Source organism: Cynara cardunculus (genome assembly GCF_001531365.2).
Source record: "Cynara cardunculus var. scolymus isolate 2C chromosome LG 6, CcrdV1, whole genome shotgun sequence".
Lineage (NCBI taxonomy): Eukaryota > Viridiplantae > Streptophyta > Magnoliopsida > Asterales > Asteraceae > Cynara > Cynara cardunculus.
Window position 1 is genome coordinate 16,865,674 of NC_037533.1, and position 11,879 is coordinate 16,877,552.

An 11,879-nucleotide genomic window follows, 5' to 3' on the forward strand; every position below is an offset into this window, starting at 1 on the left:
GGAAAAATCCACTATATAAAAAGTTATTACAATCATATACTAACTTATCTTTCTATACTTTATAACAAAAAAAGAATCATATATTTAAAATGCATTTAACCGTATCACTTTGAAATCAAAACCTGAAACTCCTCTTACAGATGAGTCAATTTCAGTATTTATTACTCCATCTAAATCTGATATTCTTTCAAACAAATTCTCAAACAGAACTATGAAATAAAATGTTGTACTGTCAAAATTAAAAAAATCATATAAATATTTTATAAGACAATACAGATAAAAAACGAAGCCTATAAAACAGAACAAACCGATCGAATTCGAGGTTTTGACAAACCAAAAGTTGACCTCTAAGATGCTTTAATTAGGTATACATGCAATAGAAAAGATAGCACATGAAATTAGATAGACAACACAAATTGTAGCCATATTTTTAAAGTAACATTACACCACTTGGTTAATTGTCAAACCAACAAGACCGATCATATAAAACCAAACATACCCAGTATATCTGTATCATTTTGATGTCTAATTACGTGTAATACTGTCGAGAGTTTTTTTTATATTACTCAATGTGTTAAAGTTGTGTGGGTGGACATGCACTGTATGGTAATACTGTAACCGTCGAGTGTTTTTTTGTATTAAATTGAATTTCTTTTGGCTTTAAGTTTATTGAATGATGTTGTGATTTTATTCACATATGAATATTTGATACTCTATAAAAGCAATATATTGAAAATATGTGAGATTTACACATGAACTGTTTTGGATTGAGTTTGTTATTTAACACATTTGGTTTAAAATCTTTGAAAATAAATGGGGAAAGAATCACCAATTCAAGTTTGGGACAAAGATTGGGATCGGGGACGGGACGAGGATTGGGGTCCCTGTCCCATCCCCACCCACTCACATGCCTAGTATATCCCACTCAAAAACAGTAGTCGAAAGATGGATGTAAACAAGCCTACCGAAACATCCTACTTAGAAAATTATGATACTTGACACAAGTCACTGCACGAGATGTAGTAAAAAGCCCAATCCTGTCCCTGAACCAAAAAAGCCCACCCTAGTAAGCCCGAAGCACGAGTCAGGTCAAGCCAACCTAAACATAGCCAAAAACCGGTCCTAGGCCGGGGCAGACTAAGCCCAAATTAGTCTTGGTCCCAAAAAAGTGATCCTGTGACCGGTCCCCGCGTAACCGGTCCCAACCCAAATACGAAGGCTAAGGTGTATAAGGCCCGATTATGGGAACGAGTCCCGGTCCCAGTCCCGTGCCGGGCCCAAACAAGTCCTATGTAAAAAAAATTAAAATTCAATTTTTTACTTAATTTTTTTGAAATTATTTTTGAAGAATACAAAAGTTTTATTTTAATACACTTGAAAATGTGTAACTAGATCAATCAAATACAATTAAAAAATAAGTTTTACGTGAGAATTGTGAGTGTTTGTGAATTGGTATCTTCCCTCATATACCAGATGAGATATATAGCGAATAGAGATTAAAAGGACAATTAAATACACTTAAAATTTATATTTTATTATAATTTTGTATTTTGTTTTCAATCAAATACACTTTGAAAATTAGAAATACATTTTTTTGAAAAAATATGGCCGTCCCCGTCTGGGCCTTGTTTTTGACGAAAACCATAACCAATGGTCCCTGGCCAGGCCGGTCCCAAGTCAGTCCCGATCCCAGACCTCCACCGATCCTGGGACAGACCGGGCCCATTTGGCCATCTCTAGGCTAGCCTCAAAGCCAATCCGACCGAAATTTTGGGGGCAAGTTTGGTCCTAGACGGAACAAAAATGCCTGGTTAAGCCCAAGAAATCCCAACTTGAAAAAGCCCGATCAAGCTCTTCTTCAACCCCAAAGCTTAGTTCGGCCCTATCCAAGCTTAAAAAATCCCGTGTATTTTTTATTCACCAAAAACTGGTTTAGAAGACCCTGGCCCAAAAAGCCTAGGCTTAACAAGCCCGAAGCACCAGTCGGGTCAGGTCGAGCTTGAAGCCTAATCAGGCTGAAATTTTGGGGAAAGCCCGGCTTGAAAAAACCCGATCAGACGCTTTTTCAACCCTAAAGCCCGGTTATGCTCAGTCCGGGCCTATAAAACCCCCGGCCATTCTTTACCCACTGAAAACTGAATACAAGCTCGGAATTCCCGGGCCCAGTCCCAAAAATTTCCGATCCTTATGTATCTCTAGTCACTACTAAGCCATCCTACCTAGAATTTGATTAAACCGAAAACCAATCAATCAGAAAAACCTTGGATCTTTAGCAATGTCATTAGATAATTGTAGTATTAGGTTTTCGGTACATGATAAAGCTGAGTTAGAATGTCCGAGCAAACTTATTTTTTCTCCGGAAGCTTCTCTAACAACTCGGGTATTACTTCAAAAAGATCGCCTACAAGTCCATAATCGGCAACCTGCACTTGGAGAATACATCATCAAGAGTATTAGAACAAGATACAACCCGAATTACTAGAATGAACCAAATCACCAAATGCAAAAGCCAACAACAACCGATAACAAGAGTAAAAGAAGGGGTTCGGCCATTCAGCCATGACCTGAAAAATGGGGGCATCGGCATCTTTGTTTACTGCAACGATGACTTTGGAATCTCGCATACCGGCTATGTGTTGGATGGCTCCAGAGACACCAAAAGCCATATACAGATCCGGGGCAACAATCTTGCCGGTTTGGCCAACCTGACGTAAAGGCATATCATATAAGGTTAGGTCTATGTATATCCCGCCCCCAGACCCCACCTCCGAGTAGGGGAGGATTCAGTATTCATTAACAGCCTAGGGGTGCCTGTGCCCCTCTCTTATCACACAATGGAAAATCTATTATTGGTTTCAAAGGTGCACCTGCAAATAAATGGTTATTAGGATGTTCCTCAGTTTTTCATTTTTTTTTTTTTGCGGTTTTCCCCTGAACCTAACCTTATTCAGCTAAATAGCCATGGGAGGACTATTGGTATTTACCTGGAGCTCATTGGTAACGTATCCCGCATCAACAGCCGCACGAGTAGCACCAACTACACAAATAAAATTACAGACGAAATCATACAAGTTACAACGGGTACACAAAATCTTGCTAATACTTTCATTCTATGATTCAAGAATCACGAAAAATAGTATTGTGATTCTTATAAGATTCATAAATAGACAACTATGCATGAAATAAAGGATGAAAGAAGATAAGAACCTGCTGCACCAAGTTTTTCCGCGAGTTTTTCGATTATTTTAAAGTTTTCAGCACTTTTGAGAGCTCGTCCGCCTGTGATAACAACTCGTGCACTTCCAAGATCCGGGTGTTCTGATTCTTGAGTGGTTTGTTTCACAAATCTAGAATTCCCATCTATCAAGAGTCGATTTCAGTATCTTATAGCATAACCAAACCAACCTAGTATATTCCACCTGGAGGGTGGGTCAGTGGTTAATGAGCTTAATGAGACTCACAGCTTAATGAGCTTAGTGAGACTCACAGCTTAATGAGCTTAGTGAGACTCACAGCTTAATGAGCCTAGTGAGACTCACAGCTTAATGAGCTTAATGAGACTCATAGGGGGGTTTTTCCACCTTTTTCCAATTATGCCCTTCCTACTAAGTTTTCAACATGTCTACCTAGGTCATTTAGGGCTTGTTTCAACTTAATGAGCTTAATCAGACTAGCAGCTTATTCGGTCAGCTACACATGACTTTTGGTAGTGGCTTAATGATATAAAAAATGACTTATTCACTAAGCTTCTAGAGAGGAGATTTATGCAGAAAACCAGGTTTTTTCGAAACTTGCCCCTCCCAATTGAAAAACACCCTCCTCCCAAACAAAAACCTTTCCTATCTATACAGACGGATTAAATCAATACAGACAACTTTATCCATACAGGACTTAATGGAAAACCAACCAAACAGCCCCTTAAGATGTACGTAAATCTGAGCTCTACCCCAAAGATTAAAGTGGTTGTTTCCATGAAGACCCCTAGCTAAGAGAAACCAACAACATACAAATAAAGTCATCAATATCTTGGGTAAATAGATAAAAATGCACACAAGCTAAACAAGCCAAACAGACCCAGTTTGTCACATTGAAAGTAGGGTCCCACCCTGGGGTGACACGAACCTTACCTCTACCCTAAGGGTATGTTTGGTATCCAGACAAAGACAAACGCAGGACATAACAGGATAGAACAATTGTTCAACGCTTGGTAAGACAGAACTAGATTAACATAACAAATAAAAGGACCAATTTACCCCTAATGAGTTGTTTATATCCTTTTTATATTTAGATTAATATATTTAATTTATCAAATTATGATAAAATAAATATTTTTATAACAAAATGTACATCAGTAAGTTTCTGTCAAGACGATTAAAATGACACCAAAATAAAAAGTTTATCCAGTATCCAATTTTTATTTTATACCTTTTCTATATTATTTTATTATTACTAATATTTATAAAATTACTTAAATTGACGAAAATATAGAAACCGTATAAAAATAATATTTTGAGGACAATAAATTGAAAATTTAAAGAGCCTAAAATACAATAAATAAAATTTAAATAGTGAATAAAAATGTAAAGGAGATATATTTGATGTTTTAGAAGAGAATTAAATTTTATTTTGAGGTTATATTCATAAAATAATTTTGTTCCACCCTCTTCCATGGGGTGAGGGTGGAATACGCCTGTTCCACTCTGTTCCATATAAAAGTCCTGTCAAACATGCCAAACATGGAACAGTGATCCTTGTTATGTTATGTTTTGTTCTGTCCTGTGTACCAAACGTACCTTAAAGTGCAAAGAGACGGTTTCCATCTTTTTAATTTTCAGTATATAACAATAATCCTTGCAACAACACGTATCCAGGCTCTGCTAAAAGTTAATTAACAAACCTTCGCTAAAAGTTGATAGATCAACCTGGTGTATTGGTGCAGCACTAGTTTTAGAATCAGGTGAAACCGAGGCTGCCGGAAAAGAAGTCGTCCTGATGGTCAACATGCAAGGATCCGAACCAGTATACCGAACAGTACATAGAGCATTGCCAGCATATATTGGCCTGTCATAAAGATGAAATTGGAAAAAAGAAGACTACTAATTAGGGAAATATAAGGGCATGTTTGTTAGTAGCTTAACGAGCTTAATGGGACTCACAGCTTATTCGGTCAGTTATACATGATTGTTTGGTAGTGGCTTAATGATATAGAAAGTGGCTTATTCAGTAAGCTTCTAGGGGGAGCTTTATGCAGAAAGCCAAGTTTTTCCAAACCTATCCCTCTCAATTTAAAAACATATTCCTTCCATCTATGAAAAACCCCTCCCAAACAAAAACATTCGCAAACTATACTGACAGATTAATCCACACAGACAACTTTACACATTGGGGCCTGCTTTTAGCAATTTAATGGGAATTGCAGCTTATTCGGTCAGCTATAAATAACTGTTTGGTAGTGGCTTAATGATATAGAAATTGGCTTATTCAATAAGCTTCTAGAAGGAGCTTTATGCAGAAGGCCAAGTTTTTCCAAACATATCCCTCCCAATTAAAAAACATGTTCCTTCCATCTATGAAAAAATCCTCCCAAACAAAAACTTTCTCAATCTATATAGATAGATTACTCCACACAGATAGCTTTACACATACAGGACTAGGTCTGTTCGTTAGCAGCTTAATGAGCTTAATGGGGCTCAGATCTTATTTAGTCAGCTATACATGACTGTTTGGTAGTCGCTTAATGATATAGAAATTGGCTTATTCAGTAAGCTTCTAGAGGGAGCTTTATGCAGAATCCCAAGTTTTTCCAAACCTGTCCCTCCCAATTAAAAAGCATGTTCCTTCCATCTATGAAAAAACCCTCCCAAACAAAACTTTCACAACCTATATAGACAAATTAATCCACACATACAACTTTATTCATACATGACTTAATGGAAAACCAACCAAACAGCCCCTAATGTTGCTTCAGATGCAAAGACTAATTATTATTTTATAAAACCAAACGAACTCAGTATTTCCCACACATAAATAGGGTCCGGATAGGGTAGGATGTACACAAACCGTACCTCTACCACAAGACCTTGTTTTAGATGATGTAATAAAATTAAAAAGGCCGAAAAAAGGCAATTGGGTTTCACAAGAACAAATCAGTTGGAAAAAGATGGATCTTTATTGTTTGTTAGCAGCTTAACAAGCTTAATGAGACAACTTATTTGGTCAGCTATACATGACTGTTTGGTAGTGGCTTAATGATATAGAAAGTGGCTTATTTAGTAAGCTTCTAGGGGGAGCTTTATGCGGAAAGCCAAGTTTTTGCCGAACCCGTCCCTCCCAAAAAAACAGGCTTCTTCCATCTATGAAAAATCCCTCCCAAACAAAAATCTTTTCAATCTATACAGACAGATTTATCCATGCAAGTCTTAATGGAAAACCAACCAAACAGCCCCCTAGCATGGTCTAGAGAGAGAACAAAAACCAACAAGTACCTCACAAATGTTCGAGATTCTGATATTTCAATGACATCAGTAACCGGTGAGACATCAAGAAGGGCTGCTGCACGAGGTAATACATTTTTCCCGAAAGAGCCTGAAGCAGCAACTATATGCGAGTATTCACCTTTTTGCTGCATCAAATAAACTAATCTGGCCCATGGTTCTGCTAGAGGGTGTTTAAATTTATCAGAATCGGCCACAAGCACCTGAACAAGAACTTCCGACTATTAGAACATTAAGGGTCTGTTTGTTAGCAGCTTAATGAGACACAACTTATTCAGTCAGTTATGCATGATTGTTTGGTAGTGGCTTAATGATGTAGAAAATAGCTTATTCAGTAAGCTTCTATGGAGGAGTATGCAGAAAGCCAAGTTTTTCCAAACCTGTCATTCCAATTAAAAAACATGCTCCTTCCATCTACAAAAAACCCAAAGATAAATCCGCACAATTAACTTTATCCACACGGGACTTGATGGAAAACCAACCAAACAGCCCCTAAGACATTACAATTTTGGGGAAAAAAGAGTATTTCCCACAACACGTTACAATGATCTAGCATGTATATTCTCGAATATTAAAACATTCCAGTCTAAAAAGATTATACATTACCTATAAGTAATCATTTACACGTTAAATTTCTTGCATAACCAACCACCATAGGCCGCCGATTCGAGTCTCCTCAGGTGCACTAGGGGATTTTCCTGATTGTTATCTTCAGAGGCGGACCTATGAAGACCCCAGCGGGTCCCGTGCACCCGCTCAACCGATTTTCACAATTAGCATTTTTTAGGGGTATGAAAAGTGCACACGCTGAACTGTGACGGGTGCTCCAGGATATTAAGAAAAGACAAGGGACATCAACTAAAAAACCTAAAATGTTCCTCAAACTCAACCAAAAAACGAAAAAGTCTCTCGAAATCAACCAAAAAACAGAGAAAGTCCCTCGATATCAATGAAAAAACTTAAAAATTCCCTCAAAATTAAGGAAAAGACTTAAAAACCCCTCGAATTAGTGGAATTTGGCTAAAAACACATCAGACGATTTTGCATGCCTTTGATCCACATTAAAGGTGCAGAGGTTCGACAAAAAATCCTGGGTCCGCCGCTGGTTGTCTTCAGGGCCCCTTGGGGATAATCGTGTGAAGCTAGCCCAGACACCCACAGTTACCCAAAACAACATAAAAGCAATCGATAAGAAATTCAACATTATAAATCACCTGAGAAATGGAAGGATGGCATGAAGCAGCCTTTGCAGCAGCCTCGTGTAAGGACGGGCCTGTCCCAGCCAATAGCAAAGATAACGAGCTGTCTTTATTCAAGAACTTGCTAGCAGCCTCTACCGAACTCAAGGAAGTGGAAGTGAGTGAACCGCCTTCATGTTCTGCTATAACTAATGTTCCAAGCTGTTACAAAGTTTTCAGAACAGATCAGCAAGTATGTATCGAATCCGTAAATGAATTATACAAGTACTTCAAAGAAGGTTAAATTATGGGCCAATGGCAATACAAAAAGGATATATTACAAATGAAAATTGCATTTTCACACTCTGAAGTAGGGGTTAGGGTTAGTGAGTCGGTAGTTAGGTTTTACGTTTTCCTATTCTTGCCTCTATTTTTATCACTATCCCTGATTTATATCCAGCTTTTTTTTTATTAATCTGGATATCCAACCCGCTATACGAGCCGACTAATCCCAGGGCAACCACCTGCTTTGCAGATAGCCCGGAGTCACTGCATTTGAACCTCCGTGGCCACAAGGGGATTTTTATTCCTCCTTGTATTTGAACCTGGGACCTCCTGGTACTTTTGACCTTTGGAGTCAAGCTCAAACCAATCAGGCACCACCCTTGTGGTTTATATCCAACTTTTTAAAATTTAAGCTTACTTGTTTTTCTCTTTTTCACACAATTCCCATAAGCAGGGAGTCTTCATGGAAACAGTTGCTTACTCTTCACGGTATAGGTTAGGTCTACATACATCTTACCCTCCTCAGACCCCACTTGTAGGTGGGATTTATTGGGCTCATTTGGTTTGGTTTCATTTACATCCTCAAGTAAAAACTATAACATCCCAGGCTAACCGTACTAGATATTGTCCACTTTATCCACACCTAGACTGATGGTTCTAAAACGCATCTGATAGAGGAGGTATCCAGTTCCTTATAAGGCAACCTTTGTTCCCCTCCCCAATTGATATGGGATCTTACAATCCACCCCCTGGAGTCCAGCGAGGACGTTGGCACATCAGTCCGGTTCCCGGCTCCGATACCATCTGTAACACCCCAAAGTTCAAAGCAACAGGTTGGCCCGCCCAAAAAAATTCAAACGGTGGCACCATTTGACTATCAGAAACAAATATAGAGAGATTTTTCACAAAATCATCATTACTCTATTGGTTTGTTCATTGTTTTTCATATGTAAGGTCTTGTGTTCAAGTCTTTTATTGCAAAAAAAATCAAAAATATAATAGATCTAAAATTAAAAGTTAAAAACTAAGAAAATGACACTAACAATATTCGAACTCGAGTCTAGAGTGGAAGAAAAGTCTTGCAAACCAACTCTACCAAGGAAAACTTGTGGTCTCATTGTAGTTTCAAAATATACACGGTGACACACAATAAATTAATACGCTGGCACTTCTCACAACCCTAGAATTTTTTTCAGTACGATGGATGAACAATACGGTGGCATGGGCCACTGTATGCTCTACATTGGGTCCGCCCATGCCAATAACTTCGGATCCAACTTAAAACCATGGTGGAAGTTATTAGTAGCCCGCGACTTGAGGCTTATAAGGAGCTCACAAATCCTATCTTTTATCCATTTGGGATGACCGGATGAGTTGTTACAAAAAACAATTAATTTGCCGAAGGACAAACCACAATGTTATAACATGCATGATGGTCATTTGGCACCTATAAATTACATGGCATGGGAATGACTAATAATTTCCTTTTCGCTCACATTTTTGCACAAGTAGAGGGTCTTCATGAAAACAACTACTCTACTCTTTGGAGCAGATGTTATGTTTGTGTACATCCCATCCTCCAGACTTACTTTCAAGTGGGAGATACGGAGTTCGTTTGGTTTGGTTTTTTTGGGATGACTAATAAGTACCTAGAGCAAAACACCCTCTATTCCCATTTCAACCATGTCCCTCCAGCTGTTTCATTTACACAACTAGATTCAATGATTATTTTGATCTTTATATGACATACAAAAACCAAGCCTTTTAGGACTTTTGTCATGCCGACTCCATGCAATTTTAGTCCTTCTAATCATTCTAGGATGTGTTGCTTAGTAGTCTCGTCGTTTACATGGAAAACATGCAAACTTTCATGATTTTAACAATTTAGGTAATATGAAGTTGAAAGCGTCAAACATTGCTTCTTTATGATTGGGAACATATCATGAATGGCTTACAATTAATTTGGAGCAACTTCAACCAACCTGATCTTAATTACAAACATCAAAGCATATGCTTCCACACAAACCGGAGTCTTCACTAAAATATAGCCGCTCTGACAGGTTTTCGTACATCCCACCCTCAGACTCCCCCTCATGGTGGAATCCACCCTCAAATGCCCCCTCATGGATCCCACCTCGAACACCCCCTCATTAGTAATGGTGGGTCCCACCTCAGACGCCCCCTTAAGGTCATGGTGAAGTTCTACCTCAGACTCCTCCTCATGGTCATGGTAGGATCCCACCTCAGACCCCCCCTATGGTTGGATACCATCCCAAAACACCACCTCTAGGTGAGATCCCACCAGAAACTCCACCTCCAGTGAGATATACGGGGATTGTATGCTTCCAAACATGACTTCCGATTTTGTTTTTCAGAAGCGCTTAGAGATTCAAATACGGATTCCGATACCTCGCCTCTTTGCAATTAAATTATTCAAATTCTAAAAAAACAGATTGCAAGGTCCCCTTCTTAATCAACCATCGTCATGCTAGGGCACCAACATATTCAATACTCTAACAACTAATCATACGAAAATTAACAATCAACTGATTAGACTAGTTTGTTGCCACAAATAAACAGTATCAATCATAATAATCAAATTAAAATAACCAAAAAAATTCCGTAAACACAAATCACCAGAATCGAGAATCGGGATACACGGAAACAATGAAACTCCAACTTGAAATCAATCAACACCAAATAGAAAACAATTAAACTTGAAGAAAAATTAAACCCAGAAAAATAAATCAAAGGCTTACATGTCTAGAAGATGAGATTGAAGGAGAAGCATGAGCGATTAGGTGTCTGCGAGTAATAATGGCTCGAAGCAATTTGCTGCTAATAGACATCTCCTCTGCGATTCTTGAGCCGTAGACACCACCTCCATTTTCGTAAATTTATGGTTTATCATTTGTCAAACTCGGCAAACTTGTTCTTATCTTTTCAATTGGTGGGATTATAAATTAAAACCTAATTATTGTGCTCTAAAATTTGATAACTAGAAAGATGTATGTGAATATTTCATTTAGGATTGAACAAAAATCGAAATATATACCAAATCGTATTAAATTAGGGTTTTATCCCGTTTATTAAACGCTTATCCGGTAAGTAATTACTGGGTAATTTTTCTTACCGGATGAACATGGCAAGGACCAAAAATCTTACACGGTAAGAGCGATAATAATGATGGAAAGTCTTACCCGGTAAGTGAGGGTGACGACTCTTACCCGGATAATCGTTTACCAGGTAAATTGTTGTATAAGATACGTTTTGATATACCATAATCATACCCAATAAAATAAATTATAGTGTTGACTCCTAACGTTAAGCACTTACCGGGTAAGTATTTAGGTAAACGACCCCTAAATGTTTATCATGTAAGCGTTTATATGGTGTTAATTACTTTATTGACTGATCACAGACGGATCTACGAGGCGCGGAGTGCGGTTTTGTGCATCCGCTCAAACGACCTTTGCAAGTAAATTAAAGATGTACTCAATAAACTTTTAGGTATTGTTTGACAAAAATGAGCTAGTTTGATTTATGGGTACATGTTTGGATGCATATAAATTTATACTGTACTAGAAGCGTACTCACGCAATGCAGCGAGATACATCGTGATTTTAATATTTCATTTTATTCTTTATCTCAGTCGATGTTATAATATGGCTTTATGTGATTTGAGAAAACGATGATGTTTTTATTTTTGAGTAAAATATATGTTTGACGATATCATATGAAAATTTGACAAAAATATATCGATATTAGTATCAAATTAACTATTTGAAATTCCTCATTTTTTGTGTAATTTTTTAATCCAATTTTTTTATAATTTAATTATGTACAATAACGAAGTAATTTATATTTGGTTTAATAATATAATTTTTTATAAAGATAATAATTATTTATTTTGTTGGAACTC

The 11,879-nt window shown here is 37.6% G+C and overlaps 1 protein-coding gene across 1 annotated transcript; it reads right to left on the minus strand.

Moving 5' to 3' along the window:
* Positions 1-2,250: 2,250 nt before the first annotated feature.
* Positions 2,251-10,843, minus strand: LOC112514809 (electron transfer flavoprotein subunit alpha, mitochondrial). Its single transcript, XM_025121420.1, has 8 exons — positions 10,717-10,843; positions 7,709-7,894; positions 6,486-6,697; positions 4,898-5,061; positions 3,208-3,360; positions 2,985-3,037; positions 2,565-2,705; positions 2,251-2,423 (listed from the first exon to the last, which is right to left on the minus strand). The coding sequence occupies exons 1-8, from the start codon at positions 10,804-10,806 to the stop codon at positions 2,346-2,348; spliced, it is 1,077 nt and encodes a 358-aa protein (XP_024977188.1). The 5' UTR covers positions 10,807-10,843; the 3' UTR covers positions 2,251-2,345.
* Positions 10,844-11,879: the final 1,036 nt, after the last annotated feature.

What these genes read in the sequence shown, in the direction of transcription:
- LOC112514809 (XM_025121420.1), bottom strand. Translation starts at nt 10,806, where the DNA reads ATGTCTATTAGCAGCAAATTGCTTCGAGCCATTATTACTCGCAGACAC. An exon ending in GAATCTCGAACATTTGTGAG is followed by an intron (nt 5,062 to 6,485) that starts GTACTTGTTGGT and finishes TCTTTATGACAG; the next exon opens with GCCAATATATGCTGGCAATG. An exon ending in GGAAAAACTTGGTGCAGCAG is followed by an intron (nt 3,038 to 3,207) that starts GTTCTTATCTTC and finishes TTATTTGTGTAG; the next exon opens with TTGGTGCTACTCGTGCGGCT.